The sequence below is a fragment of the Paramisgurnus dabryanus genome, chromosome 22, assembly GCF_030506205.2.
Source record: "Paramisgurnus dabryanus chromosome 22, PD_genome_1.1, whole genome shotgun sequence".
Classification (NCBI taxonomy): Eukaryota; Metazoa; Chordata; class Actinopteri; order Cypriniformes; family Cobitidae; genus Paramisgurnus; species Paramisgurnus dabryanus.
This window is the reverse complement of record NC_133358.1, coordinates 28,476,112-28,503,632: the sequence shown is the minus strand read 5'-3', so window position 1 is coordinate 28,503,632 and position 27,521 is coordinate 28,476,112. Positions and strand designations below refer to the sequence as shown.

At 36.1% G+C, this 27,521-nt stretch overlaps 1 protein-coding gene across 2 annotated transcripts in view; it reads left to right on the top strand.

The window, feature by feature from the left end:
• The window catches only part of sntg1 (syntrophin, gamma 1), a 59,601-nt gene extending 34,854 nt beyond the window's left edge, over positions 1-24,747 (top strand). For both annotated transcript variants that reach the window (XM_065258612.2, XM_065258613.2), the window contains exons 11-19: positions 2,753-2,883; positions 3,303-3,432; positions 4,907-4,945; positions 7,029-7,145; positions 15,888-15,959; positions 18,166-18,318; positions 18,989-19,081; positions 22,164-22,274; positions 22,703-24,747. In XM_065258612.2, coding sequence (XP_065114684.1) covers positions 2,753-2,883; positions 3,303-3,432; positions 4,907-4,945; positions 7,029-7,145; positions 15,888-15,959; positions 18,166-18,318; positions 18,989-19,081; positions 22,164-22,274; positions 22,703-22,885 — 1,029 coding nt within the window. In that variant the 3' untranslated portion in view covers positions 22,886-24,747. The remainder of the gene's footprint in view (positions 1-2,752; positions 2,884-3,302; positions 3,433-4,906; positions 4,946-7,028; positions 7,146-15,887; positions 15,960-18,165; positions 18,319-18,988; positions 19,082-22,163; positions 22,275-22,702) is intronic.
• The last annotated feature ends 2,774 nt before the right edge of the window (positions 24,748-27,521 follow it).

Sequence of the window (27,521 nt, the reverse complement as noted above, 5' to 3'; positions counted from 1 at the left end):
TTATATTTTTATCTGTCCATCTGTCTTTTTGTCTGTCACTCTGTTTATATTTTTATCTGTCTGTCTGTCCGTCACTCTGTTTATATTTTTGTCTGTCTGTCTTTTTTGTTGGTCTGTCTGTCCCTTTTTGTTTATATTTTTGTCTGTCTGTCTTTTTTGTCTGTCACTTTCTATCTATTTTTATTTGTCTGTTTTTCCTTTTTTTGTCTGTCTGTCTGTCACTTTGTATCTATTTTTGTCTGTTGTTTTTGTTGGTCTGTCTGTCACTCTGTTTATATTTTTATCTGTCAATCTGTCTTTTTGTCTGTCACTCTGTTTATATTTTTGTCTGTCTGTCTGTCACTCTGTTTATATTTTTATCTGTCAATCTGTATTTTCGTCTGTCACTCTGTTTATATTTTTGTCTGTCTGTCTGTCTGTCTTTTTGTTGGTCTGTCTTTCACTTAGTTTATATTTTTATCTGTCTTTTTGTCTGTCACTGTGTTTATATTTGTATCTGTCTGTCTGTCTGTGTTTTTTGTCTGTCACTCTTTTTATATTTGTATCTGTCTGCCTGTCTTATTGTCTTTCTGTCTGTCACTTTGTATATATTTTATATATCTGTCTGTCTTTTTGTTGGTCTGTCTGTCACTTAGTTTATATTTTTGTCTGTCTGTCTGTCACTTTGTATCTATTTTTGTCTGTCTGTCATTTTTGTGTGTCTGTCTGTCACTCTGTTTATATTTTTGTCTGTCTGTCTTTTTTGTCTGTCACTTTCTATTTATTTGTATCTGTCTGTCTGTCTTTTTTGTCTGTCTGTCTGTTACTTTGTATCTATTTTTGTCTGTCTGTCGTTTTTGTCTGTCTGTCACTCTGTTTATATTTTTGTCTGTCTGTCTTTTTTGTCTGTCTGTCTGTCACCCTGTTTATATTTTTGTCTGTCTGTCTTTTTTGTCTGTCACTTTCTATTTATTTTATCTGTCTGTCTGTCTTTTTTGTCTGTCTGCCTGTCACTTTGTATCTATTTTTGTCTGTCTGTCTGTCAGTCTGTTTATATTTTTGTCTGTCTGTCTTTTTTGTCTGTCACTTTCTATCTATTTTTATCTGCCTGTCTGTCTTTTTTGTCTGTCTGCCTGTCACTTTGTATCTATTTTTGTCTGTCTGTCTGTCAGTCTGTTTATATTTTTGTCTGTCTGTCTTTTTTGTCTGTCACTTTCTATCTATTTTTATCTGCCTGTCTGTCTTTTTTGTCTGTCTGTCTGTCACTTTGTATCTATTTTTGTCTGTCTGTCGTTTTTGTCTGTTTGTCTGTCACTTTGTATATATTTTTATCTGTCTCTCTGTCGTGTTTGTCTGTCTGTCTGTCTGTCTGTTACTTTGTATCTATTTTTGTCGGTCTGGCGTTTTTGTCTGTCTGTCTGTCACTTTGTATATATTTTTTATCTGTCTCTCTGTCATTTTTGTCTGTCTGTTACTTTGTATATATTTTTATCTGTCTGTCTGTCTTTTTTGTCTGTCTGTCACTTTGTATATATTTTCGTCTGTCTGTCTGTCTGTCACTTTGTATCTATTTTTATCTGTCTGTCTGTCTGTCTTTTTGTCTGTCACTCTGTTTATATTTTTATCCGTCTTTTTATCTGTCTGTCTTTTTTGTCTGTCACTTTGTATCTATTTGTATCTGTCTCCCTGTCTTTTTGTCTGTCTGTCTGTCACTCTGTTTATATTTTTGTCTGTCTGTCTTTTTTGTCTGTCACTTTCTATTTATTTTTATCTGTCTGTCTGTCTTTTTTGTCTGTCTGTCTGTTACTTTGTATCTATTTTTGTCTGTCTGTCGTTTTTGTCTGTCTGTCTGTCTGTCACTCTGTTTATATTTTTGTCTGTCTGTCTTTTTTGTCTGTCTGTCTGTCACCCTGTTTATATTTTTGTCTGTCTGTCTTTTTTGTCTGTCACTTTCTATTTATTTTATCTGTCTGTCTGTCTTTTTTGTCTGTCTGTCTGTCACTTTGTATCTATTTTTGTCTGTCTGTCTGTCACTCTGTTTATATTTTTGTCTGTCTGTCTTTTTTGTCTGTCACTTTCTATCTATTTTTATCTGCCTGTCTGTCTTTTTTGTCTGTCTGTCTGTCACTTTGTATCTATTTTTGTCTGTCTGTCGTTTTTGTCTGTTTGTCTGTCACTTTGTATATATTTTTATTTGTCTCTCTGTCGTGTTTGTCTGTCTGTCTGTCTGTTACTTTGTATCTATTTTTGTCGGTCTGGCGTTTTTGTCTGTCTGTCTGTCACTTTGTATATATTTTTTATCTGTCTCTCTGTCATTTTTGTCTGTCTGTCTGTTACTTTGTATATATTTTTATCTGTCTGTCTGTCTTTTTTGTCTGTCTGTCACTTTGTATATATTTTCATCTGTCTGTCTGTCTGTCTGTCACTTTGTATCTATTTTTATATGTCTGTCTGTCTGTCTTTTTTGTCTGTCACTTTGTATCTATTTGTATCTGTCTCCCTGTCTTTTTGTCTGTCTGTCTGTCACTCTGTTTTTAGTCTTATTTGTCTGTCTGTCTATCTGTCACTCTGTTTATATTTTCATCTGTCTGTCTGTTTTGTCCGTCACTCTGTATATTTTTTTGTCTGTCTGCCTGTCGTTATTTTATTTCTGTATACTGTCTTTTTTGTCTCTATCTATTTTTCTGTCTTTATTTTAAGACTGTCTATCTACATGTCTTTTTTAACCCTTTTTAGGATTTCATTTAACCTCTGTTGTCTATATTCATTGAAGGACACTTTGTCCTGCTCGTCTTGGCCGATGTCTCCCGGGTTGCGGTGGGAAAAGAGGTGGGTGGACCTGCGACTGATCCCTCTCTTACATGCACGTCTGTCCCAGTACATCCCAGGGTCTGACATCTGCAGGTGAGACGAGCAGTAAACTTATGTCTGTGATTCCTTTCATTTGTTTATATTGTCTTAAGCTTACTTATGGACTTATAGAGATTTCTTTATAGTTCAAAATGTAGCTCTTGCTTTTATCAAAGAAAGCTGTGCATCCTTTCCTAGTATGGAAAATTTTACACAGAATGTTTATTAACATTTTAAGGATAATATTATTTCATAGCCAGTCACATTAGATGTTTATTACCGAATGCAAATTGTGATGAGGATCCATTATTTAATTGTAATTAAATGAATGTCTAATTGAAAACTTGACTTGTTTTGAATTAAATCAATATTTTTTAAATGACTTTGAAATAAAGTGAATTAGACTGTGAGAATTAGGCATTAGACATTTTTGGTGTTTTGTGTAATGAGAGCATGTACTTTAATTTCTTCAGGCAAAACGCCTTTCAAGTCATCGCTGTTGACGGTGTTTGTAGCGGTGTTATTCAGTGCTCTGGTGTTGATGAATGCTCAGATTGGCTTCAAGCAATAGCTTCCAATATTTCTGCTTTAACCAAGCACAACGTAAGTACACCAACGCTTCAAGCTTCGAAAGGGATGATTTAATAGACAAGGTCACTCCTGTTACAAACTGTGATTGCTCACATTGTCAAACCTGAAAATGAACAAAGTTTTAGCTTTTACCAAAAAATTCACAGAAGCACTCAAAAAGCACGGGAATATTTTCTAAGCATCCTGGGAAACATGGATCATTAACTGTGTCCGTGCCAGCTTGAGTGCATGCTGTCATTAAAGCAAAAGGGAACGATCTGAAACTCCAGATTTATCGTTCGAATGTCACGCTGTTTAAAAATACAATGCAAAATGAAATCCACGAAGCCTGTCCCGGTATGTGCATGGTTTTATTGTATAATGATTATATAGTAATGAATGAAAAGCATTGTGCTGATGCTTAAGTCACTGCTACCCAACCGATGTAGATACACTGGGTATTGACTAAACTGTCTGAACAAATCGTATTGTATCGCTTGTATAATGACAACTCAAACAGGCAGTCCCAAAGATCAGACTGAAAACACAAATTGGATTTATGGGTACTGTGAAGACGGCCCAAAATACGTTGATGAATGACGCTAAACCAGAAGATTTGTGGTCCATGTGCTGCTATGACATTCAGAGATTTATGGAGTTATATTGTCTCTCAAGAGCATGTGCTGTTATTGAACCATCAGGGGCATTTGAAATGAAAACGATAATTTATTCCCAATAAAGCCTGTAATTCCAGAAGAAATTTTCACTTTTGCCAGGCAGGTCGTGTGTTGTAATCCCTTCACTGCACTAGATTAGGGAATTAAAACGGCAACAATGATGGATTTCGCCCTTAATTACGGCGGAATGAAGAGTCCAAATCGCTCGCCCTTGAGGATCCCGTTACAAAAACGCTCCATCTCGCAGCTGCCTATTTTAAGCGTGCTGAAAATACGCTCGTGCATAATAAGTTTGCTCTTCAAAACATGATACTGTGGCGTTCGGTTTGGATTATCATGCGGCGAGACCAGCTGGAGGACCTTTCAGTCCATTTCCTATGAATACAATCGAACCCTATTTCACATTCAAATGAAACTGTTCGAGTCATTTGAAAGGGTGAAGTCATTGGCCGGGGTAGTGTAGGTAATGATGCCGGTTATAATGTTTATTATGAATAAAACCTCACAGCGGGAGAAACGCTGAGCTCTGACTGAATATACGAGTCTCTTTTTTTAAAAAGAAAACGTAAGACGGGTTAGGTCGTGTTGGGTTGGGTTTTCTATCTGATGCACGATAGACGCAGTAAAGGTCATTTGGTTAAATGCTTTATTTATGTCAGTTATCTACAGAGCAGATTAAATTGCCCTTTAATAAAGAATTATGATTGAGATGTCCATTAAATGTTTGTACCTTATAATCTTAGACAATGCATCAAAAGTAATCCATTTTATTCTTCTAAGCGGGTCTTTGCAATCTGCATAGAAAGTCTAATCTGTTCGTTTTCTTGCAGGTTAAGAAGATAAATAGAAATTTTCCAGTAAACCAGCAGGTAAGAATGATCGATCTCCCCATCTCGATTTCAGAGAAAGTGCGAATTGGACCATGAATAGGTGACAGATGCCTGCAGAGACCTAAATAAAATCTTGGATGACTCGGTCACCACACTTGAATGATGATTTGTGACAGCGCCACCCTTCCTCGTATACCCTGCAGTAGACATTTACATTTTCTGCATTTACAGCAACGTGACATCACGAGACCGACAGAACTTTGGTTGCGGTGTTGCAGTGATTTTAGACTTCCCACACAGAAATTTAGCATTTTGCTCTTTAAATCGCACTTCGTTATTTGACAAATGCTTGATTTTATTATGTGAGGTGAGAAATGTTGAGTTAAAGTTTGGTTTTGCTAATATGAGGCGACTCATTAGTCTCGGCCATCCTTAAGGATATTTACAAAGTAAAACTCATTAAACTCATTGGGCATCATTTATAAAACAAGCCTACGACAGAAAACGAACGCTTTGACGCAAGACTTGGCATTTATTAATATGGACGTGAGCAGTGGCTATGATCAAATCTCACGTCAGGTTTTACTTCGTGAACGCAATTTTTGAGTTGGCGAGATTTATGTTTTCTGTTTGAAAAGGAATGCAGAGAAAAAAGTTAAATAAATAAAAAGTGTTTTCATTTAGTTTTACAAACTTAATTTCCTTCCAAGTTCAGTATTCTTCTGTCCAAGTAATTTTTTTTTCATGTCATAAACTCTAGGAGCGAGGCTTCATTTATATTAGTTCATTTCACCAGAAGTTTAACATTTCTAAAATTTTTCAATCACCAACGCGTGCGTCAGCCAATCAGATCGGCTTATGCAAATAACCTAGTGGATCCGTCGGCATCACGTCACTGCCGTTTCTTCCGGAAGAAGTTGAACATTTCTCAACTTTTCAAGCGCAAATGCGTGCATCAGCCAATCAGATCGCCTTATGCAAATAACCAAGTGTATCTGTCAGTATCGCATCACTTCCATTTCTCCCGGCAGAAGTTGAACATTTCTCAACTTTTCAAGCGCCAAAGCTTGCGTCAGCCAATCAGATCGCCTTATGCAAATAACCTGGTGGATTCGTCAGCGTTGCATCACTGCCGTTTCTCCTGGCAGAAGTTGAATATTTCTCAACTATTCAAGCCCCAATGCGTGCATCAGCCAATCAGATTGCCTTATGCAAATAACCTTGTGGGTCTTTTAGCGCCGCATCACTTCCGTTTCCCCTGGCAGAAGTTAAAAATTTCTCAACTTTTCAATCGGCAAAACGTACATCAGCCAATCATATGGCCTTATGCAAATAACCTAGTGGATTAGTCAGCGCCGCGTTGCTGCCGCTTCTCCCGCCAGAAGTTTAACATTTCTTAATTTTTCAATCACCAACGCGTGCGTCAGCCAATCAGATCGGCTTATGCAAATAACCTAGTGGATCCGTCAATGTCGTGTCACTGCCGTTTCTTCCGGAAGAAGTTGAACATTTCTCAATTTTTCAAGCGCAAATGCGTGCATCAGCCAATCAGATCGCCTTATGCAAATAACCAAGTGTATCTGTCAGTATCGCATCACTTCCGTTTCTCCCGGCAGAAGTTGAACATTTCTCAACTTTTCAAGCGCCAACGCGTGCGTCAGCCAATCAGATCGGCTTAAGCAAATAACCTAGTGGATCCGTCAATGTCGCGTCACTGCCGTTTCTCCCGCCAGAAGTTGAACATTTCTCAACTTATCAAGCGCCAACGCTTGCGTCAGCCAATCAGATCGGCTTATGCAAATAACCTAGTGGATCCGTCAATGTCGCGTCACTGCCGTTTCTTCCGGAAGAAGTTGAACATTTCTCCACTTTTCAATCGCCAACACGTGCGTCAGCCATTCACATCGCCTTATGCAAATAACCTAGTGCAGAGCCAGCCAATTAAATTTATGAAAGACCGAAGAACAGTGGAGCATCTATTGCAGCCACTGTGATTGGCTGTTGACCACGCTTCAAACACGTCGCTTTCCGTCAAGCGTTAACGCTGGCGCCCAGTGTGAATGTACCTATAGATTGATAAATGAGGCCCATTAACCATTTTGTCTGTATATTTGTCGTTCAGATCATTTATATGGGCTGGGTGGATGAGAAAGAGCAAGATTCAGTTCAGGACCGAATGTATACGCCAAAGTTTCTTGCCTTACGGGGTTCATCACTCTTCAAGTTCTCAGCACCTCCGGTAAGTTCTTCTTTAAAGTCTTTTTTTATTATTTTATATGTGTATGTGCAAAATATTTGTTTGACTTGCAGACACAAACACTTTAAAAATGTTCACAAATAAGCTTAAAAAGCTAATAAGATAAAAGCTTAAAAGAAATTTTGCTGAAACGTTTTTTTGTTACAGTAGTTATTCATTTAGGAACACACAACAATTCAAAATCTGTCTTCCTTTAATTTTTTTCTCCTGTCATTCAAAACTTCTTATTTTTTATTGGAACACAAAAGTAGAGACTATATGTGACCCTGGACCACAAAACCAGTCAACAATGTATGGGTAAAAATTATTGATTTTTCTTTTATGACAAAAATCATTATGTTAAGATCATGTTCCATGAATATATTTTGTAAATTGCCTACCATAAATATATCAAAGCTTTATTTTTGTAGGTGGATGTTGTGCTAATGACTTTATTTGGACAACTTTTTTTTCAATATTTAGATTTTTTTGCACCCTTGGAATTCAGATTTACAAATATTATCCTATCCTAACAAACATACATCAATGGAAAACTTATTTATTCAACTTTTAGATGATGTATAAATCTCAATTTCAAAATATTGACCCTTATGACTGGTTCTGTGGTGCACGGTTACACTTATAGACAACAGCTGTGGTGGGTTTTTTGTCTCATCAAGATGCACAAATTTTCATTTGATAAATAAACAGTTTTAGAAATTTTCCTTGTGTTTTGTTCAATTTTGTAAACAATAGAGCCCGACCGATATGCATTTTTTGGGGCCGATGCCGATCCAAATATTAGAGAGTAAAAAAAGACCGATAACGATATATCGGCCGATATTCATTATGTGCATATTATAGTACAGTACACATATACTACAGAATATTATACTACAGCAGGCTACTGTACATATAATACACTATATACATTAACAGAATATACTATATATAAATACTTTTTGCAATGATCACTCTATGATCACACCACAAATGTGGTGATCAAACACTTAAAATGACGTGACGAAGACATGTAATATAGGCAGGTGTGTTTTACAAGTTAACAATAAACTTTATTATCCAAAATGATTCTGATATAAGTGCACAAAACAGTAAATTTGACTTATTATAAATAACTTTAAAACACAAACAAAACAAAATACATATAACTTAAACCATTGTCAGTTTTAACGAGAATAATGTTATATTGGGCTTATTTAAAAAAATGGAAACTTATAAAGTCATTGTTTATTAGCTTTAGAGTAAGTTATGGACTTCACAAATTAATTAAAAACTTACCGTTAAGACGACAATGCTTGAATTACTGACAACATACTGATGTAGGCTAATGTTTAATGTACTGCACAACTTTTTTATAACACGAACCCACAGTGTTCTGCCGGGACTTTAAACTTTTATCAAACTAAAGCGTCTGCTCTCCGCCTCTTTTATTTAAGAAAGGGTGTAAAGTTGCGCGAGCTTATTTAATCAATTGCTTTGAAATGAGCATGTAACAGCACAAGCAGCTGTACTCCAACAGACTGCCTGTCAGTTTAAGCGCGTCCTTTCTCCGCCTCGCGTCATTTCTTCCGCTTGCGTTTGAAACAACTCGCAAGTGGACAAAAAAGACTGATTAAAACCACCAAATGTAAACAGGAATGTGTCTCTCTCGTCCACTTATAATCCAATCGACCAAAGCGCGTCTTAATACCAGGTGTAAACTGTTTTGAAGAAACCGCGTGACTGCCGCTGCCGCCACCTGAACTGAGAGACTGACTGAAGTGAAGGGGGTGGGGATTGGCTGATGTCACTACAGTGAGTGATCTGGGTCACCATTAGCAACCAGTATGGCGCACTCTGCTGGACAAACAAGTACTTACATCTTTCAAATGCATTTAATGTGTTCTGTAACAAACGTTCATATCGGCGCATATCTGCAGCTTATACGCCGATACAGATATATCTGCGACATGCTCATATCGGCCGATAAAATCGGCAAAACGATAAATCGGTCGGGCTCTAGTAAACAACAGCATGCTGTTCGAACAGCATGAGATAGAGTAAATAAATACATTAAACATTACATTCTGGAAGAGCTTTTCTTTTAAAAATATATTTATATTCACCCCTGGGCGGTTAGTGTCCACATTATTTTCTTCAGTTTGTATCGACTTTATGAAATCCATTAATCTGTTCAGTCGTCTGAAGATAAATCAGATGACCTGAAGCTCTGACGCTTCCATTCAATAAACTCTAATCTCTGGACACCATCAGCAATTAACTTAAACACCTCAATTATAATTCTGGAAAAACAATTGGGATAAAGCATAAATATAATCCTCGAAGCGTAAGGTTGTGATTACAGCCACGCTTTTGGTATGATTGGATGGACATATGGTAAATAGAGATGCCCGACTCCCCCTTTATTTGAGATCAAATGGTTTGGTCCTGATGAAGTGAGGGGTGGTTTTATTCGGCACTTAATAAATCCATCCTGACGTGATCGAAACATCAAAGAGCTTCATCCAATCTGTTATTAATTGTAATTTAAACGTGGAGTGGGAGGCAGATCAAACATTTAGGATGCGAAACCCAATTACGAGATGTGACATTGTGGAGAACTTACAGCGTTTAGCAGTTTGTCCAACAGCTCTCTGGAGTTATTATACGAGAGCGGCTTAAACAGATGCTCTGTGCTCTCAATAATCAACACTTGACATGATACTTTTTAACATGCGTTTTTCATGTATTTCTGACACATTGCAATTTGGATAAATTTAGAAATGACTTAAATCATAATTCTTGTAGGACCTTATGGAGTTTATCACTCTTTACCACAGTCGTTTTCATTGCTAAATGTTGCCATTTTGCATATTTTCATGTCCTGTCCTGTCTGTTACGCTCCAGTTTTGCCTTTAATCATCATTTTTACATTTATTACGACCATTGCTGTCCATTGTTTGTTAAATTTTAACAAAAGCAAATCTCATACGTGACATAAAGTCACTCAACAGCAATGTAAAAGACTGAGTAGATACAAAAACACATTAAAGATGTGATTAAAAATCAGGATTATTACATAAAATGTATATTACTGAGATTTTTTTTTTTAAATACAGTACTTTGCAAAAGTCTTAAGCCACCAAGCCAGAATTAGATTTGATGTTTTAGCAAAGTTATAGTGATCATATATAATTGTTTCTCAGTCTCTGTAATAGAATACATCCAGAAAATACAAGAAATGTGTGTGTAGTATTAAAAACTGTATAAAATGTAAACTCATGTGTCAAGTTTTAGGGTAAACTCCCCGTCCACTTGAGCAATAGCAGGAAACTGCAGGATCTTTTAAACCTAAATAAAATTAAATCCTAATTTCTAATTTTAAAGAAATTAGTCTTTTTACTTCATTCTGCTCAAAAACGCTCAAGATGTGTTTAGTGCCAAGAGATGTCACACTAAACACTTACGATGCCTAAAGAAGACATTTAGTCCTGAAAATTTATATATTTTTTGTACATATTTCCTGTATTTTCAGTTTGTATCTTAATAAAATAGATGGAAAATAAAAACAACAAGTCTGGTGGTGGTGTACAGTACTGTACATCAGTGGTTCTCAAACTTTTTCAGCGTGCGGCCCCCCAATGTACGGTGTATTCCTTCGCGCCCCCCCTCAAAGACAATTTATGACAAAAAACTGTTCTAAAACACAACTTTTAATTAAACAAAACATATTGATTGATACAAAGTAGTGCTGTTGGTTAGTAGCCTTATTTTTTTTAGGTTTAATTCCACAGAATTCATGATAAATTTATTTATTTTATAAAATGTCGTCAAAACTGGGGCCCCCCTGGCACCATCTCGCGGCCCCCAGTTTGAGAACCACTGCTGTACATGTAAAAACAATCGCATTTTGTTATTGAAAAATTCATTTGAATTTCTCTGCAGTATTCAAAATCAGAAAATATAATATTTTTGTCATTTTGACCATTTTTTCCCTGTTTCTATTTTCTATCTTCTATTTGCATTCTATAAAAATGCAAAAAAAAAAAAAAAAATGTAGGAACCTGGCAGAAATGTTGTTGGTAGTTGGCAGAATGAAACAAAAATTATTTAGAAAAAATATATCATATTTTAAATAAATATTCATAACTTTTACATAAGGGAGAGCGGGGCACAACCTAACGCTTTTTGACTTTGGCTCTATTATTCAAAAAATATTTAAGTTAGATGAATAATATTTTACACAATCAACACACACCTCTTTGCTACAAATGAACACATTGGGCCCTATCTTGCATCCAGGGCAGGTGACTTTGTCAGTGACGCATGTATCATTCGTATTTTGCACCGGCGCACAGCGGGTTTTTCCCTCCACAGACGCACGTCGGCAAACTAGGGAATGAACTTGCGCTCCCTGGGCGGTTCAGCGCAAAAAAGGAGGCGTGTTGCGGCGCAAACCATCCCTGATGCTATTTTCCAGTTTCAAAAAACAATTGCGCCACTGACCAAAAAAAACTAGTCTAAAGTCAGTGGCACTTTGCTTTTCTAATCTACACAGATGCAACAGTTATTTTTGCAAATCATAAATTGTTATAATAAAAAATATTAACACATGAGATAAGGGAAATCATAGTGGTGAGCATTGTGGTGATAGTTTTTATTTATTGTGTGGCTGCGTTAAAAAATTCTCATGTAAATAACGATTAAAATATTTTCATAAGTTTGTTGTGTGGCTGTATTACGTTTATTTTATGTAAATAATAATTAAAATGTTTTCATAAGAAAACTTAATGTATATGGACTTGATTTGTAAGTGCACTTTGGGGTTGGATTGCTTGCGTTTCTTGGGTCCGATTTCAAAGCCCGCCTTCAACACTTTCAGCGGTGAGGGTGGACGCAGCGATGTCCTCTGCTGGCGTCAGGTCATGTGTGGAGGCAGATCCACCTCCCGTTACACGGCGTGCCCGATTTATGCTGGCAAGCTTGGGATTCCCCCGTCTCCTGACATCATTGTAGCGCTTGCGGCACAACGTCCTGGGGATGCCAGCTGATGAGAGAATTGTGGCTGTTTCCTCCCACGCCTGTTTAACCTACGCTGATTTGGGCGGGTTTCTCCCATCCCCATACAAAACAACTTCTCTGTCTTTGACTGCTCTTACAAGAACGTCGGTCTCCTCGGCTGTGAACCACTCCTGGCGTGCGCCTGGTAAATCCGTCATAATAATAGCAATCCGCCATGTAACTTGCGCCCTTGCGTTTAAAGGGAATGTTGGATAGCGTTCTGATTGGTTTATTTGACGTTACGCCCAAACCACATCTATGAATAATGAACCTACTTCAGACAAACCCCTTATTGATTTGCGCGCGGCGCAAGAGTTATTTCTCACGCCGGGAAAATAGCAACAGCGCCCAAGATCCGCCCACAAACTCACTTGTGTTTTGCGCTTCGCACTTGCGTTTCAGATCGTTAAAATAGGGCCCCTAAAGTTTATTTGTCGGACCTACCGCCATTGTACAATTACACCCAAAGCGACAGGAGTGCAAACGTTACAACTTAACCTATAGGTGGGGTTAATTGTAACAAACAAAGGGTTTGTTGTACAACCTGCTAGAAAATTTGGTTTAAACACAAATAATTCAATAAAATTCTGTCTTTATACTAAAGGTAGATATTGTTTATATATATGCCTATAATATATATATATAATAATATATATATCATCCATCCATGATCCTTGATCTATCCATCCTTGTATTAGGCTTCAATGCATATAAATAGATTTTTGTTAAAGGGCTGCACAATTAAAACAAATAATCATCATAATTGTGAGTTCTTTTCCCTGATATTGTATAAAAAGTTATCACCTTGATGAATAGTATTTACATTGTTTTAATTTCATTATCATTGTATACTGGAGGCTTAATTGTAACACAGTGTGACAACTAACCCGCTGTGAATTTTTTTCAATCCCAGCTATCATTTACTAGGAGTTGGTGACATGTTTCAAAATGCTGTTATGTTTTAGGTAACAAGGCTGATTAAAATAATATAAGGTTGGATTTGGTGACTTACACTCCCAACTCAGAAATGGAAAAAACATAAGTTGAAGAAATTTACTTTTCTGCCTCCAAAACACTCTTTGTTCAAAATCTTAACCAAAACACATCAAAACTTTTCACTAATTCACATGAGATCATCTTCTGATAGAAGGAGAAAAAGACCAAAAGCACAGATTGCTCGGCCCTGTATAAATATGTAAAGTAGCTGCGTTGCAATTAACACCGCGTTAGTTTGTGCCTCGCTCACCTCTGTACACTATTTCTATATTGTTTAATATATGTTACCCTGGACCACATAATGGTCGATAATTTTTTTAATCGAGTTTATGTATCATCTGAAAGTTCATAAGTGGAATAAATTAGCTTTCCATTAATGTATGGTCTTGTTGTGATATGACAATGTTTGAAACAAAATTTGTAATCTGAGTGTACAAAAAAATCTAGATATTAAGAAAATCCCCTTTAAAGTTGTCCAAATAAAGTCCTTAGCACTGCGTCCAATCATAAAAACAGTTTTAATATTTAGGGTAGGAAATTCATATATTCATGGAACATTATCGGTACATAATATCCTAATATTTTTTTGGCACATTATTTTGATTCATACAATGTATTGTTGGCTATTGCTACAAGTTTACCCATGGGACTTGGTTTTGTGGTCCAGGGCAGTGCCGCTGCTAGCCATTTTGGTGCCCTAAGCATAATTCCTTTAAAATGCCCCCCGACCTTGAGAATTTTTTTTTTTTTTTTTTGCAAGTTTAACTTTTTATTACCAAACATATAAATTAATAGCAGAAAGTAAAATCTTCACAGCTTTAGTCAACAAACACTACACATTTGAAAGTGCAAACTTTTATAGAATAGCAAAATAGAAAAAAATTACCAAACTTAAATAGAATAGCAAAATAAAAAATAAAAATAATCCAGACATGTTTTTCCCAAGTACAATGTCACTTTAAATAAATTACATTAAATAAACACCAATAAGTAAACAAGAATGCTCAATATTCTTAAATAAAACAAAGATTAAGAGAACTAAGTGTCAAAGTAATGTTTGCTTCATATCATACATGGTGACATTTTATATTTTTATATATTTAACAGTCAGGAATTGTTAGCCTACCATGTGCACTGACTGCTAACATTAACTTATACTGAGAAAGTATTAACCATCACGTCAAAATAAACCACAAAATAAACTACTGCTTAATATCTAAAGAAACGTAGTAAAGAGAGTAACAGCTGCCGTCAGTTATTTGTAAAATGCATATGCATAGGTAATGTTTTACAGTAAAATCTCAATTTAGCTTGCACTGAAGTTATAAATTATAACAACATAGTTTCCTAACATTAATGTCAGCACAGCAAGTTCGAGGCGCATTACGATTAGCAGCAGCTGCAGCACATGCGCATTTCCCTTATTTAGGAGTGAATGATAAAACATGATGGATTTACCTGCAAGTGATGCACGGGCATCATCCCGCAGTTTCTTCTTTTTTCCGATCATGACTCCTTTTCGGGGCCATTTCCAAAAGTTGCTGACTGGCCGTTTCTCAATCCGAAGGCTGCAGCCTACGCGAGGTCTCATATGCAGGCTGCATACGTCATCAAGCCTGGTTTATTTCAGTTAACTGAACATTACATTAGCAAGTCATAAGCATATTACAACAATTTACGATTAACTAAGAATAATAGTCAATTTTATAATTGTTAATTTTACGAAATAAAAACGTTTTGATGAAGTATGCAGCCTGGAAATGCGACCTCTGGAGGCTGCAGCCTTCAGATTGAGAAACAGTCTCTGTCAGACTTCGTCAGGCGCCCGCGCGATCAACCTGCACGGACCATCAAAGGCTGGGGGGCATACTTTCTATACTAGAGCAATTAAATTATCTCGTTCCCCCTTTTTTGTAACATATACATGGATAAAAAGTGCCAAATAATATTTCTACAGGCTAATGAAATTCTATCAGCATTATAATTTTTTTTCATTAGGCTATTATTTTGGTGCCCTCTCAGGACCTGGTGCCCTACGCACAGCGCGTGATGCGCGTTATGGGAGCGGCGGGGCTGGTCCAGGGTCACATATGAACCAGATTATATTTTGTTTGGTGAACAGCATTGGTGTGCTTGTCCACCTGCGAAACCATTTTTATCTTTACATCTTTACAGGAAGCAAACCTGTGCCTTTGAAATGGTCACCAAATCAGACATAGACCAACTTAGACCTCCACAGAAATTCATGCTTCTCTCAACCCAGCAGGGAGTTGTTAGCTGAAAGTTAATGCACTCTTCCAAGAACGGCATATCAGTTTATCTGTAACAATGCCTTCGAGGACCTTTAGATGGTCTTCCAGCATCCCAGACAATATGCTGCATGTGTTTACTTGACTGGTGTCCTGACATTCAGTTGTCTGCTCTGAGCTACTTTACTCCAAACAGAAAGCACTTCTGAGTTCTCTGCGCCATGATGTATCTTCATTGGCCTTTTGGCATTAAAGGTTACAGCGGATATTGAGAGTGACTCATTCTCATCTCCGTCATTTGCGAGCAGGACGTTGTTTACCTTGCTTCGCATTTGAATCATCCTCTCAGGTTCAGCGCAAGAGCAACTGACCCAAAGCTAATCTTGTGTTCATTGAATTAGTTGACAGATGTGACTGAAGAAAATCTAAACTCTTCCAGGTCACCACATGGGACTGGACGAGAGCAGAGAAATCCTTCACCGTCTATGAGATCATGTTCAAGATTTTGAAGGTATGAGTCAAAGAAATTTAAGTGTTTACATTGAAATTATGTTTGACATTTTTGCAAACCTTTAAATAAATATACCATGGTGATGTCAGATAAGGTAATACTATGATGAGGGAATCCCTTGTATCACGCCCTCTCTCCTCACACGTTTCAATTTATTGAAGTAAATAGTCATAATAATTTATTTAAATAATCGCACAAATACCAGTCATAACACGCGCACAAACATTAAATCGCATTGTGTGAATAATTTAAATAATTTTCTCCCAAAAAATTGCGTCTGAAAGGGAAACTTCTAGAAATGCATATGCAATAAGATCAGTCGCAAAATAACTATACACACACCTTTTCAGCTCTAATTTTCAACTGTGCGTCTTTAGTAAATCATGACAGTTGTTATTTAAGCCAAAATTATGGTTTGCGCTGGCGCAAGCTGTTAGTAAAACTAAAGGGCGATTTATAGTCGTGCGTAGCTACGGCGAAGGCTATCCGTAGCCTGTGCGTAGCTCTGCGTAGCCTGACGCGCACCTCACAAAATTCCTAACAGCGCGTCGGCTCTACGCAGACCGCAAGCTCTGTGATTGGTCCACCAGAACCCCTCTGCGTCATAGGTATTTCCGTTTCAGACGGTGAAAACAACGATGAGCCAAGTTGAGAACTCAAACTGCAACATAAGTCGCTGTTTATTTACTTCCATCATTGCTGGTCTTCTAAAATTATACACAACAAGTTGCTATTTCTTCTTCGTTTGTGGGTTAACTTGCTTAGCTTATTCTTCTGTGACGACTTCTGCTGCTACTGTGGTTACACGCGTGATTACTGCCAACCAGCGGTTTCGCGTGTGTTTGCACATTGACGCGGACGGCGACGCACAAGTATAAATGAAAACCGACGCGGAACCTACGCCGTCGCTGCTATGCCGTAGGACCTACGCACGACTATAAATCGCCCTTAACCCTAAATGTGCCAGATAGACTGGTTGTCATCTTTTACCTAAAAAATTCAGTGCTAGTCGAGTGAACCTGTGTGCATCACGTGTCTTTTCAAAATAAATGCCTGCTGCAGATGCATCTAAAGGGTTAGGATAAAAGAGACGCTCTCGTTTGCCAGATACTCGCATAATCTCATGCGTAATCAGAGTTTACTATTAAGGGAGTGTCTTGCGTGTATTTTGAGAATGTGAGCTTCTCTTTTATCATAAACGGTTTTGACGCCTGTGCAGCAGGCACTTATTTTGACAAAACACGGGATGCACATGGTTTACATAACGCAACAAACACATATTTTGAAAACACGAGCAACACACATGACACTTCGAACACAACGTAACTCGTAGCTGAACCACCATAGTACGATGCATAGTTGGAGAAACAAACTACCTTTTCACAACTGTTTCCCGAAAGCATAGTAACTTTGTCGCACATTCGTCGTTTGAACCATGTTGGTTTAGCAACATAGTTGATGATGTCACGTGGGAGGTAAAGTACTATTTAATCTGTGCAAATCGATTTAATGTCAGATTACTGCTGTAAATAGCATATATTGCATTGGAAGACTGATTTTGTTATCGTGATTTAGTTTTCTGTTGTTTATTTCCAAGATATTTAGTTCATGCGAAAGTTTCCTCTTACGTCACTCTTTCCAGGGATTCCCCAGGGTCTTAAAGCTCGCAGTTTTCAAATGCAGCGCTTTAATTCTGTTTAAAAACTTAAAGACGTAAAATAACTTTTTTTATATTCAGAATGATGGATATAGAATGTACTACATGTTTTTTGCTTATTTTGTTCAAAAGCATGATAAACGTAATTTTACATATTATAACAAGGAACTATGCTTCTAACGACAGGTGAAGAGCTGTCGTTCAACCCGCACAAGTTTGCGATGCAGCTTGCAAATGTTTGTTTGAACTATGGTTTCGGGAAACACCAAATTGTTGAACTTTGTCAGTACCTACGAAACTTACGACAGTAGTTGGCTACGATGAACATGTGTCTGATTAAACCATCTATATATCAGTAATACACTTGTTTTTGTTGTGCATTGAACTCAATAATGTCCACTCTATGGTTTTGGATTATACTACAAAATGGCAGCACCCCAAATATAAAAGGTTATGGGGGTCCTCAACTTTCCTAATCCATACTCTTAAAAGAAACATGCACATTTTAAGCGAATTTCTTTCTTAATGTTTTCTGTGGATGGATTGCAGGATATCGAGCTGGTGGACAAACGGAAACACTGCTTCAGTGTCCAGACAGACTCAGGGGAGGACATCTTCTTCAGCGTGGAGCTGGACTGCGACCTGCTTGTCTGGGAGAAAGCCTTTCAGATGGCAACGTTCTTCGAAGTGGAGAGAATACAGGTACAGAAATCCCCCGGGTCAGCTTCAAGCACAGTTAACCTCATTCAGACTCATTCTAATTAAGTTTCTCTCAGAAAGACTAAATGAAACTCTGAAATGAAATGAATCGGAGCGAAATGAAATGAAAGTGGGAGAAATGAAATGAGGGAATATCAGCGGCGATGTTGTGTCTAGCTCAGCGAGATATCTGTCTTTTTGGCACGATAAATAGAACCGGCAGAGCACGGATAAGATTGTGAAAAAGAAACGGCACTTGCTAGACAATGCTGGCTGGCATATGAACAAAACAACCTTACTGTGATGTGCATTGTGCCAAAAGAGTTTAAATGTGATTTGTTATTCAGTACTTATCTCAACACGAAGAAACGTTGTGGACAAATACACTATTGTTTACAAGGTCTCATACTAGATTATACTTGTGTAAAAATGTGAAAGGTTGTTTTTCACAAATTCAAAGGATTTTAGGCAACTGCTCCACATTAGGAAACAGAGTGGTGCAATTTGTCCCACTAAACCAAACAAATGTGTCCGTACCCTGATGATGCTGGTGTTAATTTTTTCCCCAAATAATTACGCACAACACTTTATGTCCTAATTAAACATTTAAGAGATAAAGATGTTTGTTTCTGCTAAATTGTCTCATTAATGTTGCCAAATATTTCTTTTTTAGTGTAAAACATACGCTTGCATAGTGGACAGTCATCTCATGGGACTAACCATCGATTTTAACATGGGCTTTGTGTGCTTTGATGCTGCGTCGAAGGTGAGTCTAGGGGATGGGTGTTGTGAAAAACAAAATTAACTCTTTCCCCGCCATTGACGAGATATCTCGTCAATTAAGAGAAAACGCTTCCCCGCCAATGACGAGATTTTCCGTCTTTCCGCAATACCGCTATTATCCACCAGGTGGCGCCCTTCCACAACTTTTTAAAACCGGAAGTATTGCCCTATGGCAAGCTGCTGCATGTCCGTGTCTGTTTTAAAGATCGCTCTGAATGGAATCTCTATGAAAAGTCCGTCATAAAAATGGAATTATCTCTACTTTTTGCTCAAAATATGGTGTTTTTGCAAAAACCTACCCATATTCAAAAGCTGATTGCAAAAGAACCACTAAAGGTAGGATGAAACGTTTTTTTTTGTTTGAAAGCAGAGGGTCTGTTCTTTCATTTGGTATATTGTATGTTTATATATTTAAAGAAGAACATTTTCCGGAAGGCATTAAACTTTGGTGAAAATCATGAAAAACGCTGGCGCTGGCTGGCAACTTTTTTTAAAAACGCTGGCGGTGAAAGAGTTAAGTTAAAAATTTTACTTTTAGCTGTATTGTAAGTATATAAAACATACTTGCTAACTGGATGATTTGTAAATAGTTATAGCTATTGTGTGCTGTGATGTACAGTGCATTTTTGTCACAATATTATCTCAGAGTGAATTCTGTATTGGGCTCTGAATCTAGCAAATTATGCATCATTCATGTCACATTGTTTTTCAAGAAAGTTTAAAAATATATGTGAATGGGTTTAGCCATTAGTAAACTGTTTTGTCTTATTCATGAATTTTTTGTGTATTATTTGAAATGTAAATTATTAACATCCTCCCCAGTTTTTTAATTAATGTGACAAAGGTCATGTTTCAGCTGATAGTAGACATCATAAAATATAACTTGCTTTTCCCCCAGCGCAGACTTCTGTAAACAATGGCACATCTGTATATATGCCCACTGTCAGAAAATGTGGTCAAAAAAAGTGCCCGGCTGTCACTGGGATGTACACCTTTTCACCTAAAGAGTTCATATTAGTACCCCAGAGGTACTGTACATATTGGTACCAAAACGTGCAATTTAGTATCTCAAAGGTACATATTAGTACCTCAAAATGAAAGTTTGGTATCTCAGTTACAAATTAGTACCTTAAAGGTACACACTAGTACCTCAAAGTTACCATATTAGTTCCTCAAAGTTACACATTGGTACCTCAAAGTTAAATAAAAGTATCTCAAAGTTACACATTAGTACCTTAAAGGTACACACTAGTACCTCAAAGTTACATATTAGTATCTTAAATTTACACATTAGCACCTCAAAGTTACACATTAGTACCTTAAAGGTACAAACTAGTACCTCAAAGTTACATATTAAAATCTTAAAGTTACACATTAGCACCTCAAAGTTACACATTAGTACCTTAAATGTACACATTAGTACCTTAAAGTTACATATTAGTATCTTAAATTTACACATTAGCACCTCAAAGTTACACATTAGTACCTCAAAGTTACAAATGAGTACCTTAAAGATACATACTAGTACCTCAAAGTTACCATATTATTTCCTCAAAGTTACACATTAGTATCTCAAAGTTACGTAGTAGTGCCTCAAAGTTAAATATTAGTATCTCAAAGTTACAAATTAGTACCTTAAAGATATATACTAGTACCTCAAAGTTACCATATTATCTCCTCAAAGTTACACATTAGTATCTCAAAGTTACGCATTAGTGCCTCAAAGTTAAATATTAGTATCTCAAAGTTACAAATTAGTACCTTAAAGATACATACTAGTACCTCAAAGTTACCATATTATTTCCTCAAAGTTACACATTAGTATCTCAAAGTTACACATTAGTATCTCAAAGTTACACATTAGTGCCTCAAAGTTAAATATTAGTATCTCAAAGTTACTAATTAGTACCTTAAAGATACTTACTAGTACCTCAAAGTTACCATATTATTTCCTCAAAGTTACACATTAGTATCTCAAAGTTACACATTAGTATCTCAAAGTTACACATTAGTATCTCAAAGTTACACATTAGTATCTCAAAGTTACACATTAGTATCTCAAAGTTACACATTAGTGCCTCAAAGTTAAATATTAGTACCTTAAAGATACATACTGGTAACTCAAAGTTACCATATTAGTTCCTCAAAGTTACACATTAGTACTTCAAAGTTACACAGAAGTACCTCAAAGTTACCATATCAGTACCTCAAAGTTACCATATTAGTACCTCAACGTTACACATTAGTACCTCAAAGTTACATATTATGGTAAATGGACTGCATTTATATAGCGCTTTCATAGACCAATGGCCATCCAAAGCACTTTACAATTTTGCCTCACATTCACCCATTCACTCACACATTCATACACCGATGGCGGTGTCAGCCATGCAAGGCGCCATCCAGCTCGTCGGGAGCAGCTGGGGTTAGGTGTCTTGCACAAGGACACCTCGACACTTGGTCAGGTGGAGCCGGGGATTGAACCACCAACCTTCCGATTTGTAGACAACCTACATGAACCACTCAACCACTGCCGCCCCAGTATCTTAAAGTTGCACATTAGTACCGCAAAAAGGAACACATCTGTAACTCGAAGCTACACATCAGTACCTTGATGTTACACATCAGTAGCTCAAAGGTACACATTCATACCTCGAAGATACACATTAGTACCTCAGTTACATATCAGTACCTCAAAGGTACATATGGGTATCAAAAATATACATTCGGTATCTGTACCTAAATTGTAGATTATGACCTTTTTAAAGACTGACAGCTCGGGACCATTTTGTACATTTTGTACAAGTGCACATTGAAGTACAGTATGTTAAATAAACATGTACTGTATATACACTGTACACAATGTAGTCATGTAAAGATATTTTTATGTTATTTATTATTAGTGTTTTATTATGATGATGTTGTGACAGCACATTAGCCAAAGCCACTTTGTTCTGAAAGATATTTTCATACACCTGTGACATGCTTTTATTAGCGCTGAGTAGAGTAATACAGTGCAGGCATTTGTGCATTAATAGTTGTAATTTATTTCAACTTTATTGTAGGTGGTGCTGTGGAGATACAAATTCTCGCAGCTTAAAGGATCCTCAGATGACGGCAAAAGTAAAATTAAGTTCCTGTTCCAGAATCAAGACACAAAACTTATTGAAGCGAAGGTAACTGTACTTTTTTTATATCATTAATTGAAACTTAGTATATAATACGATTTGTCTTTTAAAAATATGATTTTTTCCATCTATAGCTTTTTATCTATTTTTAAAAAGGCAGGTATTATATTTTATACCAGAGATCTTATACTTTATAGCACACATTTCTCTATGAATATATGGAAATGTGTTAAATCTAGATCCCACGTTATGTTAACCTTATTTCTAAGCAAGCTATTTTAAAATAAATCATATCCTTGCCAGAGGAACATCAATGTTTTATAGCTGAAGCAGGCAAAAATGAAAGTTATTCAGATAGATTACAGTGAATTCTGCTTTTTTAAGTGTCAGTACTTTTTTGATTTTGATATTAGCTCAAGGGTAACTTGCATTTCTAGCTAAAGCTTCACAGATTGCCATTTTTTCTGATTTACCAGGAGCTGGAATTCTCCAACCTGTTTGCGGTTCTTCACTGCATTCACGCTTTCTTCGCCGCCAAGGTGGCTTGTTTGGATCCCATGTTTGTTAGCAGTCAAAACGCCACCATGGCCCCTGTGGTGTCGACAGCCTCCACTTTAACGGCCACCTCACAGATATCTAAGATAAAGTACTCGAGCTGACAGACTCCCTCTTTCCAGACATTCAGAAGGGAAAAAAAGAACTAACCTTAAACTACAGATTCAGTTTTGCGAAGGACAAAGACAATTGTAGTGTGCCGTGGATTTTTGATGGGCAACTCGATGACAATTACAGGCTCAAGCCATTGTGCGGACAACTTGGGATATGAACTCCAAGCACTGAATGTGACCTTTTTGGTAAAGTTGCAAACGTTGGCAAACAAAACGAAAGTGTTCAGATAAACCACGGATCCTTTTCTACTGCAGTTACGTGTTCATTAGAGAATTAGACTCCTCCCCTTTGATATTAAGGTAGGCCTGTATTTGTTTGCATTGACTGATATTAAAATCTTTGTGCATACTTTTATAATATTATTTAACCTGGTTGATAATGAAATTGTCATAAATTATCTCAAGCATCTTGAAACTCAAGACATCCAGCCACCATATATACAAGTACACGTAAGGGTAAGAAATGAACAATCTGACGCAATCTGAATGTTTTTGCCTTTTAGGAGAAAAAAAATAAATCAAGTAGATGTATAGGCAACATTTTTAAGTCACTAAGACTCCTGACTGCCTAAAGAAACCCAGAAGAATGTGTTTTATTTTCATACTGCACCTATTTTGCTACTCTTAAGTCCTTTACAGGTTTGTGAAGATGGTGAATTGAATGGATATGTATGACGTGAACCTTCATAAGGGAATGAAGTATGTGCTAATAAATGAACGGATTGCCTTTATGTCCTTTATCTGAGAGAAATATATTATTCTGCATTTGCACTTATGGTCTAACTACTGTAAACTAACATCCTGATAAACAGAAACACCCCTATTGATTTAATACACATTCCTGGTCTTATTATTAACAATTCATCAGAGCAAAAATTTTTTGTCTTAGTAATAATTTTCAATTAAAAAATAACAACTTGCTCTACCTCTGAAATAAATTTGCTGTTGTCACCTAAGCTGTGAAAGCTCATTGGTTTTAAGATGTGATCAAGCATTAAGGCCAATATTTAAAATAGCAGTCACACTGAACTGAACCAATTATCTCTAGTCTTCATCTTCCCAAACGTTATTTAAACACTTGACTTTATTTCTGGTGTGTAGTGTCTATGCAATAGTTTATGATTGGTCCTGTCTTAAAAGAAAGATGGTATGGAAGAGATCTCCTGTAAGGCTGCATTTTTTTAACAACCTATGATTTGTTTTAATAAAGATGTATAGTTAATAAAGATTTTTAATATTTTTTCTTTACGCATTTATACATTTGGTAGATAGTTTATCAGAAACTTGTTGCATTCAAGGCACTCGTATGTATTTTAATCAAACCTTTCATCTCTGCATTGCTAGCGCCATACTGTACTGTTTGACCTACAGGAATGTTATTGGGTGATTCTCACGAAATTCAGACTTAGATGGTATCCAGCATCAGATTTTTTTTTTGCACATATAAGATTAAGGTCTGAACTTACTATAACCATTATTTTTAGAGGATTTAAAAATGTTTCCTGTAGAATTATTTATTTTTTAGATTATCATTATCAAAAATTATCATAACAGCAACATGATATTATATTAAATATATGCATTTACAAACTCATGTTTCGGTAATGACAATTAAAAAGTTTTCCAGGTACTATGACAAGCAAAATTTCAACTTTAATCTGGAGAGAAAAAATAAGAACTGCTTACCTGGTAGCCATCTTGAGTGTCACAGTCAATTATGTCCCTTACAATTTTTTTTTTGAAAATGTTAGTTCCTTGAGGGCTTAAACAATGATTGAAAATTTCAATTAGTTTTATTTATATTCCTTATTATTGTCTCTACATTTACCAATGATCACAAAATACCACATGTTTCTTTACTGTAAATGTTTATAGTATAACATGCACTGAAGCTTTTTATTTTTTAAATTTTTTAATTATAAATATTACCATGTCGAATAACCCAAATCCAGTCATGGACACGTTGCGGTAATAAAATTTTCCTTTTAAATGTGAAAAAAAAAACAAGATTGGTTTGTATGTCATTTGAAATAATGTGTAAATAATGTTTTTATACTCTTACTTTGCATTTACTTTTTTTATCAAAATGTTTTATGACACCTCATTAGTCTAATTTCGCGAGAATCACCGTATTGGGAGGGATGCACCGATACCAACTACATTTGCTAAAACTAACATTATTTACTTAGAATGATGTCACCAATAATGATAGATATACCAATAGTTGCGCTTTTTACCGCTGGGGCCCCATTTATAAAATGCATCTAAATTTGATCTTATGATAATTTTTCAGTGTACGCCTCACTTTCAGAGGTGAAAACGATAAATTGTTAATTATCTTGAAATTGTGCGCAGCTAAACAGTTTCAAATCTCCACCTTTAAACAATGCATAATTATTTTCATTGACCAGTGTTGGGTTAGTTACTCAAAAATATAATATATTCATTTCTACTTGTTACATTACTTTTCCATTACATAAAAAATAGGTAATTGCACAATTTTGCAGTATATGAATCCATGAATATTACAGATAAATGAAGAGTACAACTATCTCAAACAATTTGTTTTACAACTTCTATCATTTCCGGCAAGCCATGCGTTAAAAAGTTGCCTTCAAAATGCCTTCCAGGAAAATTTTCTTCTAAAATTATATAAACATACAAATATATCAAATGAAAGAACAGACCATCTGCTTTCAAACAAACAAAAAAGAAAAACGCTATCTACATATATTTTTTTTCTCTGCTTATAAACTCTTAAATTTGGGTATTTTTCTTTAAAAATAAAATTATTTGGCAAAAAGCTGAAATAATTACATTTTTGTGAACGAATTGTGTTAGATGTCAGATTCAGAACGATTATCAAAACATACACAGAGTTTAAAATTAGTAAATAACGTTTTTTCATGAATTGAGTAAGTGCACCATCTAGTGGATAATCACCGTATTGCAGATTAACATTTAGAAATTCATCAGGAACATGTTTTTTATGCAAATGTTGTCTTAATTGACAAGGTAAATCGTCAATGGTGGAGAAAGAGTTAATAAAGCATTTACAAGCCATGTTTGCTGCTCTTAAAGGATTTCTACATTGACAGGTGCTGTTTTATATTTCAATGACATTAATTAGCAGATGTGGGGGACTCGAGTCACATAACTTGACTCCAGTCACATTTTCATGACTTGCGACTTACTTGATTAAAGTATGAAAATGACTTGACTTTAGAACAAGTTTATTGAGACTTGACTTGACGGGAAAGATTCGACAATGACTTGAACTTATAAACAAACAGCAATAAAATTCATTAAAATAAAAACTATTATTGTGACGTCAGCACCACTAATCAGCGTCTGTGCCTTTAAAGCTGCACAATTCAAACCGCGCCAAAACTGGCAGACAACATTAGTCGAGCTCCACAAATAGTCTTGTTTGGTTATAAAGACTTTGAACTGGACCGTGCCAATAAAAAAGATTTGCCAGATACAAAATATGCAACGCAAGAATATCCGACAGGACAACCGCAACGTCAAGAACCATAAGGTAAGAAAGTCATCTCTTTATAGTCAGTTTCACTCTATAACGATTACTAATGCAATAAATTAATCTTTTCTGTTTGTCATAATATGGCCTTGGTTGCAAATTATGCTTTTCTTATTAGAAATGTGACCATTATCCTTACTGAAACGACTCGTAAATGGGGGAATTTGACAGTGGCGTAAAGTTAGCCAGAATTTTTATGTTGATTGGCATCTTAAAATGAGCGGGCCGCTTTATATTACATGTAGGATAATGTCTGTATCAAATGTGCACATTTTCAAGTGTTTGTGTGGACTGCGTGTGGAAAATAAAAAGCATTGCGCTTGCAGTTGATCTGTGGTCACGAGTCAACGACCCACGGTTAGGTTCATATGTAATTCGATTTGCGGATTGACACGCAAAATTAAAGAGGAAAGTTTATTTGCATGTTTAAAAAAAACATACAAAAAAATTATCTTCACAGTATTCTTTTTCTAATAAAAACATGTGTTTATGTCTTAAGTGGTATGTATTCTCTTAAAGAGACAGTAACCTCAATTAACCTACTTAAGTCCGTGTCATTGATGTTAATCAAACAACCCAAGACAAAGAGAAAATCAATTCTATTATAGCTCTAAAAAAAATTATAATTATATTTAATTAATACAATAAAGACATACATAATAAAGTTATGATTCATTTGATTCAATTTCTTTACCTTATGCTGATTTTAGACCTATCGAAAAAATTTACACCTATTTATTTTAGTACTGTGACTTGAAACTTATCAGGAATCGACTTGACTTTCTAGGGTGAAGGTGAACCCTAGTGATGGGCGATTTTGAAGCACGCTTCATGAGGCTTCAAAACATTTACGAATCTTTTGTTTCGAATCATTGGTTCTGAGCTTGTTTTAAACTGACCAAAGTCACGTGATTTTAGAAAACGAGGCTTCATTACGTCATAACTGTTTCGAAACGTTTCGAGAATCCGACGATTCACCACTAGGGGGAGTTGATCACAAATTACCAGTGTAGGCGAACTCGGGTCAGATGGTAAAAGTTTATAAAACATTCATCCTTCTGACTAATAACACTACCATTTTGTCTA